Here is a 20,689-nt window from a genome sequence, read left to right as displayed (position 1 = left end):
ATAAACCTATTTGCGATCGCGGTGAGAACATCAAAATCATACGCACACACGATCAGTTCAGATGTTATAATGGGGCCGGGACAATAATTGGTACCCACGGTAGGCATTGCAACATCTCAACCGGGGCCCAGTAGGTAGCAAAAAAAATCAACGCCTCATCCTAGTAAATATGCTATGTTTAATCAAGCCATAATAACATCTGTTTGTGTTTTTTTTACCCAACAGTGATCCCTTTGACATCGATGTGCAGACTTCGTACCACAGCCTGGTGGACTCGTACCAATCCTCGGACTCGGACACCCCTCTGGCCAAGCAGGTAATTTCGTGTTTCTTTCAATAGACCTTGTAAACTGTACACCTAAAACGGGGACCCTTCGAGTTCGAGCATCGTCCATCATCTTGTTAACCTTAATAATAAATTAAGGAATGCTATCTTTGTTAAATTTTTTATCGTTTACTTTTTGTGCTGTTACATTTTCACTAGTTGCCATGCTTACTACTTCTTTGCTCGATGTATTATTTTTGTGTTTTTATTTTTTTTATTGTAAACTTTTTAAAATCATTCTCATGTCATTAGTGTTACACAATTTGTATTATTTTACAAGAACACTACTGCAGTTTCGGGAGAGCACTCCTCCCATCGACTGGTGATATAAAACTAGTATAGTAAACAACTAATATTGTTCACAATGTGATTGAATTTGAACAAAAAATAAACAAATAAATCAGTGAAACTTAGAGCAGGGGGGGTTTTTTTCCACTTATCTAAGGTGTTGTTAGCATATTAATTTGTTTAAATTTAATGACACTGTGAACAATATTCTGTGTTTACTATATTAGTTTTATACCACCCGTCGATGGGAGGAGTGCTCTCCCGAAACTGTAGTATAAAATAATCAAAATTTATAATGAAGTGTTACGAAGTGAATGCCGATTCAATTAACAATATCATTCTTACGTTGCTGAAATTCCACTCGTCAATGCGCTTTGTAGCTGCAAGACTTTTTGTGATCTAACTTCTATTTTAATATATTTTTTTTTACTTCGTTTTTTAAAATATCACTTAAACTCTAAACTTCATTGTCAAATAAATTTTTAAAAAAAATGTAAATAGGGGCTAGATTTCTTACTGTCCATGCGTTCTGTAGCTGCAAGACGTGCTGTAATATACCTCCTATATATCATAATCACTTTACACATTTAGTATTATGCTCAATGTTTATTTTTGTAAATTTATTAATAACTTTCAGTTGCTAGAATTTCATTCGTCCGTGCACTTTGTAGCTGCAAGACGATTAATAATCTAGCTTCAATGAGTAAATGTTGTCTACTATCAAATATCTAAATTTAGTAAATGGGGCGTAGAATCCCAACCGTCCATGCGCTCAGGAGCTGCAAGACTTGTTCTAATCTAACGTCTATTTTTGTAAATATGTTTTTTAAAATGTCACTTAAACTCTAAACTTCATTCTCTCAATGTGTTTTTTTTTATTGAATAAAAAAAAACATGTTTAAATAATTTTATGTAGGTACTTAACCTTAAAAATGCATACAATGATTTTTCCCCTAAATATTGGGAAATTTTGTTCACATGGTATCACTTTTTTTAGTATGGCAACGCAGAATTTCAACTGTCATTTACATCGCGGCAAAACTATTTCACACTTTTATGACAACTGTTTAAACTATCTCCTTTTCACATAATGTGTGTATAACATCAAATAATATTTATATTGCCAATTTTTTAAACTTTGTGCATCGTAATTTATTGATGTAAAGACTTTATTCTTCCTAAACACGCGTCGACCGCACGTCACAATTTAGTAAAATGTCAAAATTAGACACTTTGACAAAATGGTCAATTACACTGCTCCTACTTTGAATTTAGCTTGAGACGAGAATTTAAACATTTTTTTATCTACCTCGATTTTATTCTCCATTCAGGCGGCGGCGCGCGGCTCGCCTTTTGACATATCAAATGAGTTGTGAAAAAAATTCGACGTAAATCCGGGGTTATGAAAAATGTAAAAAACGTTAATTGGGGGGAATATTGAATGAGAATGTATGGAAAAAAGTATTTCATAGTCCCTTGAAGCGTAAGACTGATCATCTTACCCTCATGTGACAAAAATGATCAAGATACATTGCGATTGGCGTACCAATGTAGTGCCCTATGCACCATTAGGCGCGGAAAGGGAATGATGGTTATGATTAATTTTAAATCTTTTTATAATAATTTTAAGCTATAATGTAATTGACACTGAAACACCATAATATATATAGAAATAAAAAATATTATGGTAGAAGAATTTGTGTATTTGGGAAGTATGTTTACTAGGGATGTAAAGGGGGGTGAGTGCCGGGAACGGGGTGAACGGTGCACTGAAATCTACTTTGGCGTACAAATGTTTGTCGCGGAGGCTAAACTAGCAGTTCACAATGGAGCTGTAGTGCCGACTCTAATGTATGGGAGCCTATCTTCCTAAACACGCGTCGACCGCGCGTCACAATTTAGTAAAATGTCAAAATTAGACACTTAAACAAAATGGTCAATTGCACCGCGCGTACTTTGAATTTAGTTTGAGACAAGAATTTACACTTTTTTTTATTTGCCTTGATTTTATTCGCCACTCTCGGCTCGGCGTCTTTCGACAGATCAAATGAGTTTCGAAAAATTTTCAACGTAAAACCGCGGTTTTGAAAAACTTTTCTTTATTTCCAGAGCTCGTTTAGAGGAAAGGCGTCCACGAGAGACTGGGTATCCCGGTGCGGTAAGGTGCTGGGCGGGCTTCTGGCCGCCTCGGACTCCGCACCCTTCAGAGAGTCGGTGCCGATTGACCAGCTGCCCGGTTAGTCCATGCATCATAAGGAATCGAGAACCCTTTCAATACCCACTCACCGCTCTAATTTTGTTTGCCTCCTCCTTCGCAATGTCAGAGACCCCCTCTTTATACACATTGAAATGTCGCCATCTGGATATTTGAGCTTTTCCTTCTTTCCTTTCCATCCCCCTTTCCGTTTTCATAGTATAGTGTAGATTTGTAGTCAATTTTTGTTTTTTTTTTAAATTGTGTAAAAAAAATGTATGATTCTATATTAATATACGAAGAATATGAACAATGTTTTGAGTACGTCCAAATGTTTGTAGACAGGCTGGAGTGACTTATATTTGAATTTGTTGCAACAGAGAGGAAAAAGATTTTTGAGAAGGTCTAGGCATTCACAGGGATTATGACCCGTCATTTGCTGTAAATCAAGATAGAAATGTCACTATCAGAATATTTGATTTTTTCATTTCTCCTTCTTTCCTTTCCACCCCCCTTTATTTTTTCATAGTATAGTGTAGATTCTTAGTTAATTTTAAAATAGTGTAAAAAAAAAACATTTTTACCTAGAATACGAACAATGTTTTGAGTATGTCCAAATGTTTGTAGAAAGGCTAGATTTCCTCTCGTAGGGTGCTACTTAGATCTAAATTTGTTGCAACAGAGAGGGAAAACCTCTTCTCTTCATAGTAAAGTGTAGATTTTTAGATTTTTTTTTTTTATAAAAAAAAAAGTTTTTGTATATACACGGTGTTTTAGGACCAGTCTGCAAAACTTCAGGAAAAAGTTCCTCATGATAATCTTTGTAATAAATTTCTTATGAATTTTTTCCTTAAACTATTTTTTCCCCCAAAACGGTTTTTTTTTCCTAAAACTGTTTTTTAAAAAAAATGAAAAACATGTTTTTTATAATGTTAAAATGAAGTGCATCCTAGACTTCTCAGACTAGCACCCCTTCAAATCCTCACAAACCCTTAAACCCTCCATTACACTGCCGCTTCCCTTGTCCGCGTCCGGCGCGTATCGCTTCGTTCGGGTGGGGGGGGGGTGGGTTGTAGAAGGATTAAAGATTCACTCCATTTATAAAGCACGAAAAAAAAAAAAAACAGTTTTATTGGGATTCATTTAAAAGTTCACCATGAAGAATGTTGTTCTGAAGTGTTGAGGTTAGGCCCTGAATGTACCTAAAGTAATAAGTGAGTATAAATGGAAATTGAAAACGTGCAAAACGGCTGTTTCAGAGTACCGGCGCGTGGTGGCGTGCCCCATGGACCTGGGCACGGTGCGCGAGCGTCTGCGCGCGGGCGCGTACGGCAGCCCGGAGAGCTTCGCGCGCGACGTGCGCCTCGTCTTCAGCAACTCGAAGGCGTACAACACTAACAAACGCAGCCGGGTGGGTGCATCATATATCATCATTCTAATCTTACGCAACCTGGCCTGATGTCACCGTAGATGTATTCTGAATGTTCTACACCCCCTAGAGAGTGATTAATTTGAGGGTTTTTCGGACACCGTCGTATTCACCGGACATTGCTCCTTTCCATTTTCGCTCGTTCCGATCGACGACGCATGGCGCGGCTAAGCAATGCTTTTATTCTTAACCTCAAAAGATGAGCCGTTCTTTCGAGATGGTATTTGTATGCTGTCAGAAAAACAGGAGAAAATAATTACTGGCCAAGGACAGTACTTTCAATGACATGTTCTTTACTAACTTTTTAAAAATCTATATATATTATTACTCTAAAAATGATTGATTGCGTCTGTCCTGCACAAGGACAGGTCGGCCGCTAGATGGCAATAGCGGTGTAATTAAAAAAAAATTGCTCTCTGAGAAAACAGAAATATGCAAATGTTTTACTATTTTTTTTAGTTGACCAACGAGCCACGGAAAGTGGCTTGGTGGGATTTGACTTTTAGTAAAAATATGAACTGTAAAAATGTATAAAAAATTTTAAAAAGTTAAAATTAGATATGTACATGAACATTATTACTTTTTTATGTTTGAAATCCAAAACTTAAAATAATGAATTTTCAAATATAGAATTCTTTTCGCAAATGTCAAACTCTGATCTTTTCACCAACAGGGGTGCACTGTATTTAGAATGAGATTTTCAAAAATGTACTGACTGTCGGATAATATTATTTTATCACTACTTGAAATCCATTAAACTTGGTTGATATTATAAAGAATTTAAGGAAATAATCTGATTGGGATCCATAAAAAACTAATGTTTTTATACATTTAAAAACATTTTTTCATTCACTAAAAAACCACATTCTTCAAATTTTTTTGTATTTGTATTTTCGACGAATCCTGGTTATAGATAAAAAAAACATTTACGCTCCTATTTTTTTTACTTAATAAATTGAAGATTTTAATAGCTATAAATATGCTCGTGGCAAAGATCTACATTTAGCTGAAAACCGCACTAAATTTATTTGTAAAAGATAACAATTTGTCATTTTTCTTCTTGCATTCAAAAGGGACCAAATGGGGTAAGAATTGTTCAAATATTTGTATTTGTACATCGATAATGTTTTGGGTATATCTTAATTTTTGTAGACAAGGGTGAATTCCACCCCGTAGGGAATTTTTTGTCGGCCTCGTGTGTGGCGTAGTGGTCAGCGCGTGTGTCTACCATGCAAAGAGGTCTCGGGTTCGATTCTCGACATGGTGTTTTTAGACTATAATATTTCTTAGTCCATTCATGTGACGGAAATGATTAAGATACGCTGCGGTTGGTGTACCAATGCTGAGTGCCCTAAGCACCATCAGGTGCGGAAAGGGAATGATGATGAGGGAATTAAAATTGGAATCAAGTTTAAAAAGCAAACGAGGTCTTTAAAACGGTTTTGGGTATGTGGAGGAATGTACTTTCATTCGAAGATGGACATTAGAGTGGGACGATGATGTATGAAGTTTTTTTATATTTTTTAGTGTTCATCAAAGTGAAAGGGGTCTAAAAAGTTGCATTTTGGATCACATCGTAAAAATTATTTAAAAAAAAAATCCATTTTACTTTTGACCAAGTTTATCACTGTCTGAATATTTTCTTAATTATCTGTATTGATAAAATTATTTTTTGTTAGTAAATATATAACTTAATCGCAATATAAATTCGAACACGTTTTGAAACAACCGAAACGCAAAAAGTTTACACTCCCCGGAACTGATGCCGTTGAGCGCCAATGGCTCATTAAAACAATGCTATCCATTATTTATTACAAAATAAAGTGCAACTCACGCCTTTAATGCACATTATAAAATTTAATTGGACTGATTTTCTTATTTAAACATGAAATGCCAGATAATTTAGCGTAAAAAATCGACTTTTTCGAAAATTTTAAGCTCTGGTTAAGGGCCAAAAGTAGTATCGAATATTTCTTTTGATATTTTTTGCATTCCGGGTAATCCAAAAGGCAACTTTTTAGACCCCTTTCATTTAGAAATCCGGAAAAAAAAATATCGGCTCCCCCTAAATGGACACGTCGAACATCGTAGTAATCGGCCGAGTCGTTTGGATGTAGGCGATGCGAGTTAATAATAGCTGTTTTGTTTATTTCTCCGCAGATATTCTCGATGACTCTTCGGCTGGAGACGCTCTTCGAGACGCTGTTCAGGCCGGTGCACCGAAATTGGAAGTCGGCCCGGAGAAGGAACGGGACCAAAGGTCAGTGGCGATCTTTGTTATTGGATGTGTCCACGCGGCTGAAGAATACAGCGGTAACAAAATCGGACGGAGGATTCACGCCCTTTTTTTTCAACTAAGTATATCTCGTTCATTATTGGTCGCATCGGATCATGCAATACGGCGTTGTAAAGGTGTGAGTGTATACTACAAACGCTTCTTTGACAGTATTGGACTCAGTTCAATTCCTGGGATGTTCATCATGATATAAGGTTGGGGAAAAAGTAATTTCGTATTTCACGCCCTTTTTTTTCAACAAAGTATATCTCGTTCATTATTGGTCGCATCGGATCATACGATACGGCGTTGTAAAGGTGTGAGTGTATACTACAAACGTTGATTTGACAGTATTGCGCTCAGTTTAATTCCTGGGATGTTCATCATGATATAAGGTTGGGGAAAAAGTAATTTCGTATTTCACACCCTTTTTTTTCAACTAAGTATATCTCGTTCATTATTGGTCGCATCGGATCATGCAATACGGCGTTGTAAAGGTGTGAGTGTATACTACAAACGCTTCTTTGACAGTATTGGACTCAGTTCAATTCCTAGGATGTTCATCATGATATAAGGTTGGGGAAAAAGTAATTTCGTATTTCACGCCCTTTTTTTTCAACAAAGTATATCTCGTTCATTATTGGTCGCATCGGATCATACGATACGGCGTTGTAAAGGTGTGAGTGTATACTACAAACGTTGATTTGACAGTATTGCGCTCAGTTTAATTCCTGGGATGTTCATCATGATATAAGGTTGGGGAAAAAGTAATTTCGTATTTCACACCCTTTTTTTTCAACTAAGTATATCTCGTTCATTATTGGTCGCATCGGATCATGCAATACGGCGTTGTAAAGGTGTGAGTGTATACTACAAACGCTTCTTTGACAGTATTGGACTCAGTTCAATTCCTGGGATGTTCATCATGATATAAGGTTGGGGATAAAGTAATTTCGTATTTCACGCCCTTTTTTTTCAACAAAGTATATCTCGTTCATTATTGGTCACATCGGATCATACGATACGGCGTTGTAAAGGTGTGAGTGTATACTACAAACGCTTCTTTGACAGTATTGCACTCAGTTCAATTCCTGGGATGTTCAACATGATATAAGGTTGGGGAAAAAGTAATTTCGTATTTCACACCCTTTTTTTTCAACTAAGTATATCTCGTTCATTATTGGTCGCATCGGATCATGCAATACGGCGTTGTAAAGGTGTGAGTGTATACTACAAACGTTGATTTGACAGTATTGCGCTCAGTTTAATTCCTGGGATGTTCATCATGATATAAGGTTGGGGAAAAAGTAATTTCGTATTTCACACCCTTTTTTTTCAACTAAGTATATCTCGTTCATTATTGGTCGCATCGGATCATGCAATACGGCGTTGTAAAGGTGTGAGTGTATACTACAAACGCTTCTTTGACAGTATTGGACTCAGTTCAATTCCTAGGATGTTCATCATGATATAAGGTTGGGGAAAAAGTAATTTCGTATTTCACGCCCTTTTTTTTCAACAAAGTATATCTCGTTCATTATTGGTCGCATCGGATCATACGATACGGCGTTGTAAAGGTGTGAGTGTATACTACAAACGTTGATTTGACAGTATTGCGCTCAGTTTAATTCCTGGGATGTTCATCATGATATAAGGTTGGGGAAAAAGTAATTTCGTATTTCACGCCCTTTTTTTTCAACAAAGTATATCTCGTTCATTATTGGTCGCATCGGATCATACGATACGGCGTTGTAAAGGTGTGAGTGTATACTACAAACGTTGATTTGACAGTATTGCGCTCAGTTTAATTCCTGGGATGTTCATCATGATATAAGGTTGGGGAAAAAGTAATTTCGTATTTCACATCCTTTTTTTTAAAACTAAGTATATTTCGTTCATTATTGGACACATCGGATCATACGATACGGCGTTGTAAAGGTGTGAGTGTATACTACAAACATTGATTTGACAGTATTGCGCTCAGTTCAATTCCTGGAATGTTCAACATGATATAAGGTTGGGGAAAAAGTAATTTCGTATTTCACGCCCCTTTTTAAACTAAGTATATCTCGTTCATTATTGGTCGCATCGGATCATGCAATACGGCGTTGTAAAGGTGTGAGTGTATACTACAAACGCTTCTTTGACAGTATTGCACTCAATTCAATTCCTGGGATGTTCATCATGATATAAGGTTGGGGAAAAAGTAATTTCGTATTTCACGCCCCTTTTTTTCAACTAAGTATATCTCGTTCATTATTGGTCGTATCGGATCATACGATACGGCGTTGTAAAGGTGTGAGTGTATACTACAAACGTTGATTTGACAGTATTGCGCTCAGTTTAATTCCTGGGATGTTCATCATGATATAAGGTTGGGGAAAAAGTAATTTCGTATTTCACATCCTTTTTTTTAAAACTAAGTATATTTCGTTCATTATTGGACACATCGGATCATACGATACGGCGTTGTAAAGGTGTGAGTGTATACTACAAACATTGATTTGACAGTATTGCGCTCAGTTCAATTCCTGGAATGTTCAACATGATATAAGGTTGGGGAAAAAGTAATTTCGTATTTCACGCCCCTTTTTTAAACTAAGTATATCTCGTTCATTATTGGTCGCATCGGATCATGCAATACGGCGTTGTAAAGGTGTGAGTGTATACTACAAACGCTTCTTTGACAGTATTGCACTCAATTCAATTCCTGGGATGTTCATCATGATATAAGGTTGGGGAAAAAGTAATTTCGTATTTCACGCCCCTTTTTTCAACTAAGTATATCTCGTTCATTATTGGTCGCATCGGATCATACGATACGGCGTTGTAAAGGTGTGAGTGTATACTACAACGTTTCTTTGACAGTATTGCGCTCAGTTCAATTCCTGGGATGTTCAACATGATATAAGGTTGGGGATAAAGTAATTTCGTATTTCACGCCCTTTTTTTTCAACAAAGTATATCTCGTTCATTATTGGTCACATCGGATCATACGATACGGCGTTGTAAAGGTGTGAGTGTATACTACAAACGCTTCTTTGACAAAAATTGCCCTCGTTAACAATTAGGTTTATTTAAGTTTTTTTTAGTTTTAAAGCTGATTTTATATAATTATGTTGATTTATATGTCAAGCATTGTATAAAAAAAAAAAAATTAACATACAGATATGAATGTTTTTTCGTGTGTCAATATAAATCACTCCTTAGACGTTACTACAAAGTTATGTTCTCACTTTTACTGACAAATATCATTCTAATCAAGCAAAATTTTTAGAACTATATTATAGAAAATTTGTTTTTATAATTGTATGGGGTTCAACTTTTAGATCTTAGAAACACTCACAAACCTGAATTCGGTAAAGACAGATTTAAAATCAGAGCGACAATAATACGTTACATAAAAATATTATTTTTTTTTGGCTTATTTTGATAGTCCATTAAAAAATCCAGCCTGTCTACAAACATTTGGACATACTCAAAACATTGTTGAGAACGGTATATTTTGTCAAAATAAAGTTATCGTATGAGAAGTTAAAAATACTTTTAAATAATGTACACATATTATCGGCGCTGTCTCCATTTTGAGTACCAATGCAATTCACTACCCTATGCACCATCGGACGCAGATATGAGTATTATGATGATGGTTTATTTGCCATAATCAAATGTTTTTAAAAATCGTATTGAGAATTGTCTACGTGTTTTTTTACAGCGTCAGACTCCTCGGACGACAGCCTCTCGGAGGACGAAGACAACATGGCCCACTCGGTGCAGAACGGGCACACGTCCAACGGGTTCGCGCACGCCTTCCAGGAGGACGACAGCTGGGACAGCGACGCGCCTCTGCGCGGCGCACACACGTACAAAGGTACTCCGCACAGCGAAGGGAGGAAAAGTATCATAGGCGAAATAGCCTCGTGATCGTCGTCATCGTCGTGAGCCCTCCGGAATCCGTCTGCATTTCTCTCGGCGCCCTGCGGGCCTCTCCGGTTCCCTGGGTTGAATGAGGGCCGTTTTCACAAAGCGAAATATTTGTTCAAGATTGATTGAGGAAAGAGTGTTGGGCATATTTTATTTATTTATTACTATATTATATGCATTTATATAAAGTTGTTTTGACCGTCTGACTTCTGTTCTAAGACAGTGTGAAAAACATAGTAAAAAACGAAGCAAAAATGTACTAAAAGACAGCAAATAACATATTTAAAAACCCAGTAAAATACGTAGTTAAATCCAAATGTTGGGTTGTGGTCCCGTGGCTAGTGTTGCGGACTTACGGATCAGAGGTGCGAGGTTCGAACCCCACAATACCCCAACTTGATTTCCATTTTCTAATAGTGAGTTATTTAAAACTCGTTGAAAATGGCCACCATTGAAATATTTAGGTAAATTATAAGAAAGCTAATATGTCTTTTTATTATTTTTGTTTTAATTTAAAAAAATACATAGTAAGAAACATAGTAAAAGACATAGTTAAAAACATATTTATAACCCAGTAAAATACAGAGTTATATTTATTTTTTATTAAAAAATAAATAAACAAAAAAAATACATAGTAAGAAACAAAGTAAAAGACATAGTTAAAAACATGTTTATTTATAACCCAGTAAAATACAGAGTTATATTTATTTTTTATTAAAAAATAAATAAACAAAAAAAAATACATAGTAAGAAACATAGTAAAAGACATAGTTAAAAACATATTTATTTATAACCCAGTAAAATACAGAGTTATATTTATTTTTTATTAAAAAATAAATAAACAAAAAAAAATACATAGTAAGAAACATAGTAAAAGACATAGTTAAAAACATATTTATTTATAACCCAGTAAAATACAGAGTTATATTAATTTTTTATTAAAAAATAAATAAACAAAAAAAAATACATAGTAAGAAACATAGTAAAAGACATAGTTAAAAACATATTTATAACCCAGTAAAATACAGAGTTATATTTATTTTTTATTAAAAAATAAATAAACAAAAAAAATACATAGTAAGAAACATAGTAAAAGACATAGTTAAAAACTTATTTATAACCCAGTAAAATACAGAGTTATATTTATTTTTTAATAAAAAATGGAAAAGGGCGGGCGAAAGAACCGCCCGTGACGAAAGTTATGGAGCTACTAACTGGCAATATGTTTCTTTTTTGGGTGGTACCGTGTGTGCTGGATTTGTTCTCAAGTTTACCCGAGATGGCTCCTCAACGGTAGCCGAAACGTCGGAACAAATCTAACACACGCGGTATCACTTGAAAAAGTATCAGCTGAAAATCTTTTTTTTTTTATTTCTAGGCAAGGGTAAAGGCAAAGGCAAGCGCTCCGCCCCGGCCCCCGCGGAGGCCGCGCCCAGCGACAGCGGAGACAGCTACAAACCCAGCCGGAGGACCACTGTGCGTGCGCATTACTATTGTATTAGAACCCGACCTATATTAAAGCACCTTCTTAATCATCGTCCATAGTACGATAGTTAATTGTTTTTTATTTGTAAACAGACTCTCAAACAACGCAAAAAAAAATATGTGTCGTATTGTTACGAGTCGCTGATGAGTATGAGTAAAGTCGATGATGAGTATGAGTAAAGTTAAGTGAGTAAAGAAAAAATAGGAATTTTATAAAAATTAAAATTAATTTGCTACACTATAGTGTACATTAGAGTAGGCCGATGATGTATGAGGTTTTTTATTTTTTTAGACATCAAAGTGAAAGGGGTCTAAAAAGTTGCATTTTGGATCACATTGAACGTAAAAATTATTTAAAAAAATATTCCATACTACTTTTAGCCCTCAACCGAGGTTTGAAGTTTATCTCTGTCTGAACATTTTGTTAAGTATCTATGTTGATAAAATTATTTTGAGTTAGTAAAGAAATAACTTAATCACATTACAAATTCGAACGCGCTTTAAAACTACCGAAATGGAAAAAGTTTACACTCCGCGGAACTAATTCCGTCGAGCGCCTGGCTAATATTGACGAAATCAATGGCCTATTAAAACAATGCTACCCATTTATTACAAAACAAAGTGCAACTCACGCCCTTAGATGCCTATTTAATAAGGTTTAATGCACATTATAACATTTAATTGGACCGATTTTCTTACTTAAATACGAAATGACAGCCGGTTTACTCCAAAAAATCGACTTTTTCGAAAATGAAGAAAGGTAAAATACATTGTAAGAAACATAGTTAAAGACGTAGTAAAAAAACATATTTTAAACCCGGTAAAATACATAGTAAAAACAAAATACATAGTAAGAAACATAGTTAAAGATACAGTGAAAAACGTATTTTAAACCCAGTAAAATATGGAGTAAAATCAAAATACTTAGTAATAAACATAGTTGAAGACGTAGTTAATAACATATTTAAAATCCAGTAAAATACGGAATAAAAACAAAATACATTGTAAGAAACATAGTTAAAGACATAGCGAAAAATGTAATTTAAACCCAGTAAAATACGGAGTAAAAACAAAATACATTGTAAGAAACATAGTTAAAGACATAGTAAAAAACGTATTTTAAACCCAGTAAAATACGGAGTAAAAACAAAATTCATATTAAGAAACATAGTTAAAGACACAGTGAAAAACATATTTTAAACCCGGTAAAATACATAGTAAAAACAAAATACACAGTAAGAAACATAGTTAAAGACACAGTGAAAAACATATTTTAAACCCGGTAAAATACATAGTAAAAACAAAATACATAGTAAGAAACATAGTTAAAGACACAGTGAAAAACGTATTTTTAACCCAGTAAAATACGGAGTCAAATAAAAATACTTAGTAATAAACATAGTTGAAGAAGTAGTTAATAATATATTTAAAATCCAGTAAAATACGGAATAAAAACAAAATACATTGTAAGAAACATAGTTAAAGACATAGTGAAAAACGTATTTTTAACCCAGTAAAATACGGAGTCAAATAAAAATACTTAGTAATAAACATAGTTGAAGATGTAGTTAATAATATATTTAAAATCCAGTAAAATACGGAATAAAAACAAAATACATTGTAAGAAACATAGTTAAAGACATAGTGAAAAACGTATTTTTAACCCAGTAAAATACGGAGTAAAATCAAAATACACAGTAAGAAACATAGTTAAAGACATAGTAAAAAGGGATGTATGACGAGATTTATGAATGTAGAAGAAGCTAGGAATGTATGCCAGGATAGACGTGTGCATCGGTCCATTCCCTCTGCCTAGCCCTGCGGAGAAATGGCACGATGGTAGCAGTAGTATTATGTAATAAATATATGAATAATATTTTCAGACCAAGAAAAAGACTGATAAAAGAAGTAAACGCTCGAGTAGAAAAGTCAAACACAGCAGACGGAGGCCCAAAGTCAAAAGACGGTATGTATTATTTTGAAGTACTTTTGCCCGTTACTAATAATGCATAGTATTTTTTTTTAAATTATTTTTTAGTAGGAAAATATCAGGTTTTTAAAAAAAATAAATAATTTTGACATTTGTCAGAAAAAGTGACGACATAACTTTGTAGTAACGTCTAAGGAGTGATTTATATTGACACACGAAAAATCATTCGTATCTGGCGTGTTCATTTTTTTTTTTTAATACAATGCTTGACATATAAATCAACATAATTATATAAAATCAGCTTTAAAACTGAAAAAAAAACTATTTATTAACGACGTTCTTACAAGGTTATATAATTTTGCAAAAACGCTAGAGGGATAAATTGATCAAATAAAAAAATAATTAATTTTATTTATTGTCATGAAAAAAGTGTAAATATCTTATTTTTTTGTGAATAATGGTCTTAAGCACACTATAATAGGCTTGTTTTTTGCGTTTTTTATATCAATTTTCGGAAACAGAGTTTCATGTTTGCATGAAAAAACTGATACAATCGATTCGATCGGTACACGGTCAGTGATCAATAAAATAATTTCCCATCATTAGTGACATTAGTTTGGCAGCTGTCATTTTAATCAAGCTAAATTTTAAGGACTGTAATTATTCAACAATGTTTGAGTACGTCCAAATGCTTGCAGACTGGCTGGATTTCCTTCCTGGGGAGTTGTTCAAAATAAAATTTATTTCAACAGAGAGGGAAAACATTTTTGAGAATATGGAAGTCTAGGCATTTACAGGGCTCATGACCTGTCAAGTGGCCACTTTACACCCTGTGTAACATTCACCATTCTGCCCGTGTCTGAACATCCACATTACCTCAACGCCTCCATCTGTTGACTTTCGTGAAGTAAAAGAGCTGAAACCTATATCGCGCGGGTGAGATTCATCCGGCTGAACCGAATCACCCACTAGGCAGCGCCTGAAAACAATTTTATTATAACTGTCCATTATTTATTATAGGAGCAAAAATTCATTAACATTTTCTTGTATTATACAAAAATATTATAACTGTCCATTATTTATTATAGGAGCAAAAATTCATTAACATTTTCTTGTATTATACAAAAATATTATAACTGTCCATTATTTATTATAGGAGCAAAAATTCATTAACATTTTCTTGTATTATACAAAAATATTATAACTGTCCATTATTTATTATAGGAGCAAAAATTCATTAACATTTTCTTGTATACTCACGAACAAGCCATGCCTTTGTGGGATTTTTAGTTGACTATTTTTCTATTAATATGTATTTCATTGCTATGTAATTATGCTTTATTTTTTTAATACTCTGTTTTATCTCTTATGTATATTGTAAAAAAAAAAAATAACAGCTTCCCAGGGAGTTAAATCCAGTGTTTACAAAAATTTGGACAAACTTCAAAGAGTGTTGATTACGTGCATGTTTTTTATTTTTCTTTGCGTGTAAGAAAACATTTTTTATATCCGATCTCACATAGCTCTGACATGACCCCTCTTCCCCCTCACTCTGTCCCCAGCAAGCGCGGCAGTTCGTCCGACACGGCGGCGTCCGCGCCCGGCGAGCACGCCGCGCGCGGCCGCTACGAGAGCGACCACTCGTTCCAGCCGCGCGGCGACGCGGCCAGCCACAGCGACAGCGACGTGCCGCTCGGGACCATGAGGTGCGTACCGCTGCCGCGTTTTACGACTGCCGAAACGCAAAAAGTTTACACTCCGCGCCACTGGCGCCGTCGAGCGCCCGGCTAATATCGACGAAAACAATGCTGCCCATTTATTACAAAACAAAGTGCGACTCGCGCCCTTGGATGCTGATTTAATGAGGTTTAATGCACGTTATAAAATTTAATTGGACTGATTTTCTTACTTAAATACGAAATGACAGCCAATTTAGCCTAAAAAATCTACTTTTTCGAAAACTTCAAGCTCTGGTTGAAGGCCAAAAGTAGAATCGAATATTTTTTGCATTCCGAGTAATCCAAAAGGCAATTTTTTAGACCAATTTTATTTCAAAATTCGGAAAAAATGGGTAATGGGTAGGAAGCAGTAGCGAGCGGTGATTCTTGTATGGGTAATCTGCAAAAAACATGTTTTGTGACTGCTTATAAGATAAGTAATTAAAAAGCCCTTTTGATGGTAGACTTACATATTTCCTTATTTAAATGTTATCCACCCCTATTGTAATATGTTTACCTTTATAACTTTCCAGGGGGTGAAAAATAGCCTTGTTGTTTGTTTAACAAAGAGCGCGGACAAAATCAAATCTTTTTAAAATGATTTTCGATTTCAGCTCATCCCAATGTGAAAAAAATGTCGGCCCACCCTACTATACGTATACAAAACGCCGATATCCCGTCAGTATGAAAAGCGCCAAAAAGTGAACGGAAATTTCACAAAAAAAATAGTAAAAATAGTTAATGCGTGTCTAAATGCATAGTAAATAGACTCGCAGACGAAATAAAGAAAAGTAAAATAGTTAAAATAGAGTTAAAATTGTTTTAAAAATCTTTTTTTTAGATTCTAAGTTTAGTGTGTAAAAAAATATTTTTTTAAATCTATTTATTTACTTTTGTTTTGTTGATAATAACTGTAATTTTTAAATTTCGCGGGTTTGGTGAGTCCGATTGTCAACAATTTTTTTATAATGTTAATTTATTTGAAATTTGTGAACTTTCAAGCTCAGAACTTGCAAACTCGGAACTTGCAGACTCTGAACTTGCAGACTCGGAATTTGCAGACTCTGAACTTGCGAACTCGAAACTTGAAGACTCAGAACTTGCAAACTCGGAACTTGCAAACTCGGAACTCTATTGTCAACAATTATTTTATAATGTTTATTTATTTGAAATTTGTGAACTTTCAAGCTCGGAACTTGCAAACTCGGAACTTGCAGACTCTGAACTTTCAAGCTCGGAACTTTCAAACTCGCAACTTTCAAACTCGCAACTTTCAAACTCGGAATTTGCAAACTCGGAACTTGCAAACTCGGAACTTGCAGACTCTGAACTTTCAAGCTCGGAATTTGCAGACTCTGAACTTGCAGACTCGGAACTTGCAAACTCGGAACTCTATTGTCAACAATTATTTTATAATGTTTATTTATTTGAAATTTGTGAACTGTCAAGCTCGGAACTTGCAAACTCGGAACTTGCAAACTCGGAACTTGCAAACTCGGAACTTGCAAACTCGGAACTTGCAAACTCGGAACTTTCAAACTCGCAACTTTCAAACTCGGAACTTGCAAACTCGGAACTTGCAAACTCGGAACTTGCAGACTCTGAACTTTCAAGCTCGGAATTTGCAGACTCTGAACTTGCGAAGTCGAAACTTGCAGACTCGGAACTTGCAAACTCGGAACTTGCAAACTCGGAACTTGCAAACTCGGAACTTTCAAACTCGCAACTTTCAAACTCGGAACTTGCAAATTCGGAACTTGCAGACTCTGAGCTTGCAAACTCGGAACTAGCAATCTCGGAACTTGCAAACTCGGAACTTGCAAACTCGGAACTTTCAAACTCGGAACTTTCAAACTCGGAACTTGCAAATTCGGAACTTGCAGACTCGGAACTTGTTAACTCGGAACTTGCCAATTCAGAAATTGCAAATTCTTTATTACAATATAAAATGCACTGTCTCTTTTGGATTTTCAGGCGACTCGACACGTCCCGCTCGGGCAACGATGCCCCCTCCACCTCCTCGCACCGATTCGCCGCCCACTCTGACGAGTCGCGGGTGAGTGTAGCAACGTTTTAACTGTGTCCAAATGTCTGTCGGCCTCGTCGCGTGGTGGTCAGCGCGTTTGCCCACCACGCAAGTGGTGAAATATATTTTTTAAACAGTGTTTTAACACTAGAATATTTCATTGTCCCAGGACTGTAACCTGGAGCGCAATACTGATCATCTTTCCTTCATTTATGAATGTAGAGAAATCAAGCTCTGTTTGCAGAGACGGAGTGATATGGTGTTTTATCCTCTCCGCCTACACCTACGGTGAAACGGCGTGCCGTTTTGTTGCCGCTGCTGCTGTTGTTGTTGTTAATTTACCAACCATTCAAATGAGAATAAGATACAAATTGTTGGCAGTATATAATAAGTAACATGTCTCCCTGTTTGGATCGAGTGTTCATGTCGGCGAATGTGTGTTCAGGGCGGGCGGACGAGGCCGGCCCGGGAGGCCAAGCGGCCGCGCTACAACGAAGACAGCGACGAGGACAACATAGCCGCCATCAGCAAACGCCTGCGCGCGCGGACCAACGCCCTGACCGTGAGTCCACATACTTTACTTTTATAATGCCTCGTGTGTATACAAGCTTAAAGTAAAATTGGTTGCTGTTTAGCGCGCGGTGAGAGGGTCACTTGCACGCATTGTTATTTTTTTACTTTCTACGTATTACATACGGTTCAAATTATTATATTATTACTAAATACAATATAAAAAGATCCAGAAAATTAACGTTTAACAAATCTATGGGTAAGTGACATCAAAAATCAAAGTTTCTTTTGGCATTTTTAATTACATACGGGTAAAAAATAATGGCACTAACATGGCTAAACTTACAAATGTTGCCAAATACATAGGCAAAATGGTGAATGTTACAGTGTGTAAAGTGGCCACTTAAATCAGCCATTGACAGGTCATAAGCCCTGTAGATGCCTAGACTTCTATATTACCTTCTCTTAAATGTTCTTCATCTCTGTTGTAATATGTTAATATAAACGTTAATAGAATCCAGTCCTTGTCTACAAAATTTTGGACAAACTCAAAATATTGTAAATGCCTAGATTTCCATATTCCCTTTAAGGTATTCTCCATCCCTGTTGTAATTTGTTGATCTTAACGGCTCCCGAGGTGGTGAAATCCAGTCTTTTGTCTACAAACATTTGGACAGACTCAAATATCATTAATCGTGTTGTGGTCCCGTGGCTAGTGTCTCGGACTCGCGGACCGAAGGTCCGTGGTTCGAATCCCACTCTACCCCAACTTGATTCCCATTTTCTAATAGTGAGTTATTTACAACTCGTTGAAAATGGCAGTCAAAATTAAATATTTGGTCAAATCATAAGAACGCAAATATTTCTTTTCACTAAATTTTTTTTTAAAAATATGGCTTCTCTCTAGGTTACGCATACCTTTTATATACCTTTTCTCGTCTCAAAAATGATTTTTCTCTCAGTTGCATAAAAATTAGATCTGAATGAATATGTACCAACATTTTCAATCTGTTTATTGTTTCGCTTTTTCTTTTTCTTTCTAGTCGCGCATCACGCTGTCCACGATCCGGGTGCACCCGGCCGAGCCGCGCGCCTCCTCCTCGGGCCAGGCGTCGCACAGCCGGCACTGGGACGAGGACGCCAACGGCGCTTCGCCCCCGCCGCTCGTCTCCAGCCGGGGGCGCGTCCGCCGGCTCACGCCCAAGGCCCGCGGCCTGCTCGGAGACTAGGCCGATTAGAAGGGACAATTGATTCAACGGGAGAGTTTGGAGGATTTTTTAATAGACTTTCGAAATAAGCCAAAAAAAAATTATTATTTTACATCCGTCTTTACCGATACTTTGCGGATCCAGGTCCGTGAGTGTTTCTGACATTTAAAAGTTGAACCCCATAAAATTTTCTATACTCGGTAAAGGTCAAAAAACATGGCTAACCGAAAATTTTTCCCTTGAAAAACGTAAAACTGAGGTTTTACTGTACTTTTATGGGTATTCGTCGTACGTGACATTTCCCTATTAAACGCTCTAACTTTTACCGCGTGCAAGAAACCATTTTTTATTTTCAATTTCCCGTAGCGCTGAACTACCAACGACAGGTCGCAAGCCGTGTAAATGCCTAAACTTCCATATTCCTCTTGAAATAAGTGTCGCGAAAACAAATAGTTTAGAAAACGGGCCAAAGATAGGTCAAAAGCGCTGGAAATGAAAAGACCACCATATTCCCTCCTGAAAAATGTTCTTTGTTGTAATAATAATTCAATAAGTTATGTGTGAAGACATTAATTAACTTACTTAAAGAAGCATCTATTCTGTATCTTTGTGTCCGCATTCAGTCACAAAACTCGGGATGGTCTCGTCCGCTGACAACAACTCGGAGGCGAGGGCAGTAGAATCGCTGGCGGCTCCTGACGAGAGTGAGGAATCACCAAATGTTTGTCGCAAGAGGCAAAATCAGCCAATCACAATGAAGTCTCGATCCCGACCCCGATGTATGGGAGCGAAGTATGGACTCGGAAAAACAGGGATGAAAGTAGGCTGTATCTCTCGGGCAAATGTGTGGTAAAGCCGCGTACGATAGATGCGCCAGTGCCGAGATCCGTACATTATGTAAAGCCGAGATAAGCACTATCGACAAAATCACGAAAGGAGCTCTTTCGTCGGTTTGGACATGTAGAGCGAATGGATGTGAATGTTGATGGATGCAGAAATAGAGGAAGACCGAGAAAGACACGGCATGACCAAATTCAACAAATACTTGAAGTTGGACATGTTTAATTGTTTGATGAGAATCTTCTCAGGATGGAAGTTCTGTTGTGTGGAGCCTACTATACATAAAAAATACAGAAAGGATTGAAAATGTTCAACGAAAATTTTTAAAATACCTACATTATAAAAACAATAAAACGCTTTGTACTTACAGCCAATCTGCCAAACAAAATGGAATTTTCACCCTTGAAAATTGACGCACTGTATTTGAATTATGCTATTTACACATATCATTAAATAATAAAGTAGACTCTTTTAACCTACTCTCCAAAATTAATCTCAATGTCCCCTTTCGCATGACAAGAAATAAGTATTTATTCC

The 20,689-nt window shown here is 36.1% G+C and overlaps 1 protein-coding gene across 1 annotated transcript; it reads left to right on the top strand.

Moving 5' to 3' along the window:
* Window positions 1-225: 225 nt before the first annotated feature.
* LOC148274891 (uncharacterized) lies at window positions 226-20,472 on the top strand (the record flags this gene model as incomplete). Its single annotated transcript, XM_088236476.1, has 11 exons — window positions 226-316; window positions 2,723-2,849; window positions 4,067-4,218; window positions 6,397-6,496; window positions 10,227-10,382; window positions 11,814-11,911; window positions 13,804-13,886; window positions 15,413-15,556; window positions 17,543-17,624; window positions 18,040-18,156; window positions 19,148-20,472. Coding segments are annotated over 11 exons (1,336 nt in total), but the record flags the coding sequence as incomplete, so codon positions are not given.
* Between the last annotated feature and the right edge of the window lie 217 nt (window positions 20,473-20,689).

This window comes from Micrasema longulum, unplaced genomic scaffold, assembly GCF_059751315.1.
Source record: "Micrasema longulum isolate JH-2025_06_02 unplaced genomic scaffold, ASM5975131v1 h1tg001560l, whole genome shotgun sequence".
Taxonomy (NCBI): Eukaryota; Metazoa; Arthropoda; class Insecta; order Trichoptera; family Brachycentridae; genus Micrasema; species Micrasema longulum.
Note: the sequence above shows the minus strand (reverse complement) of the source record. Positions and strands in the feature narration are given on the sequence as shown.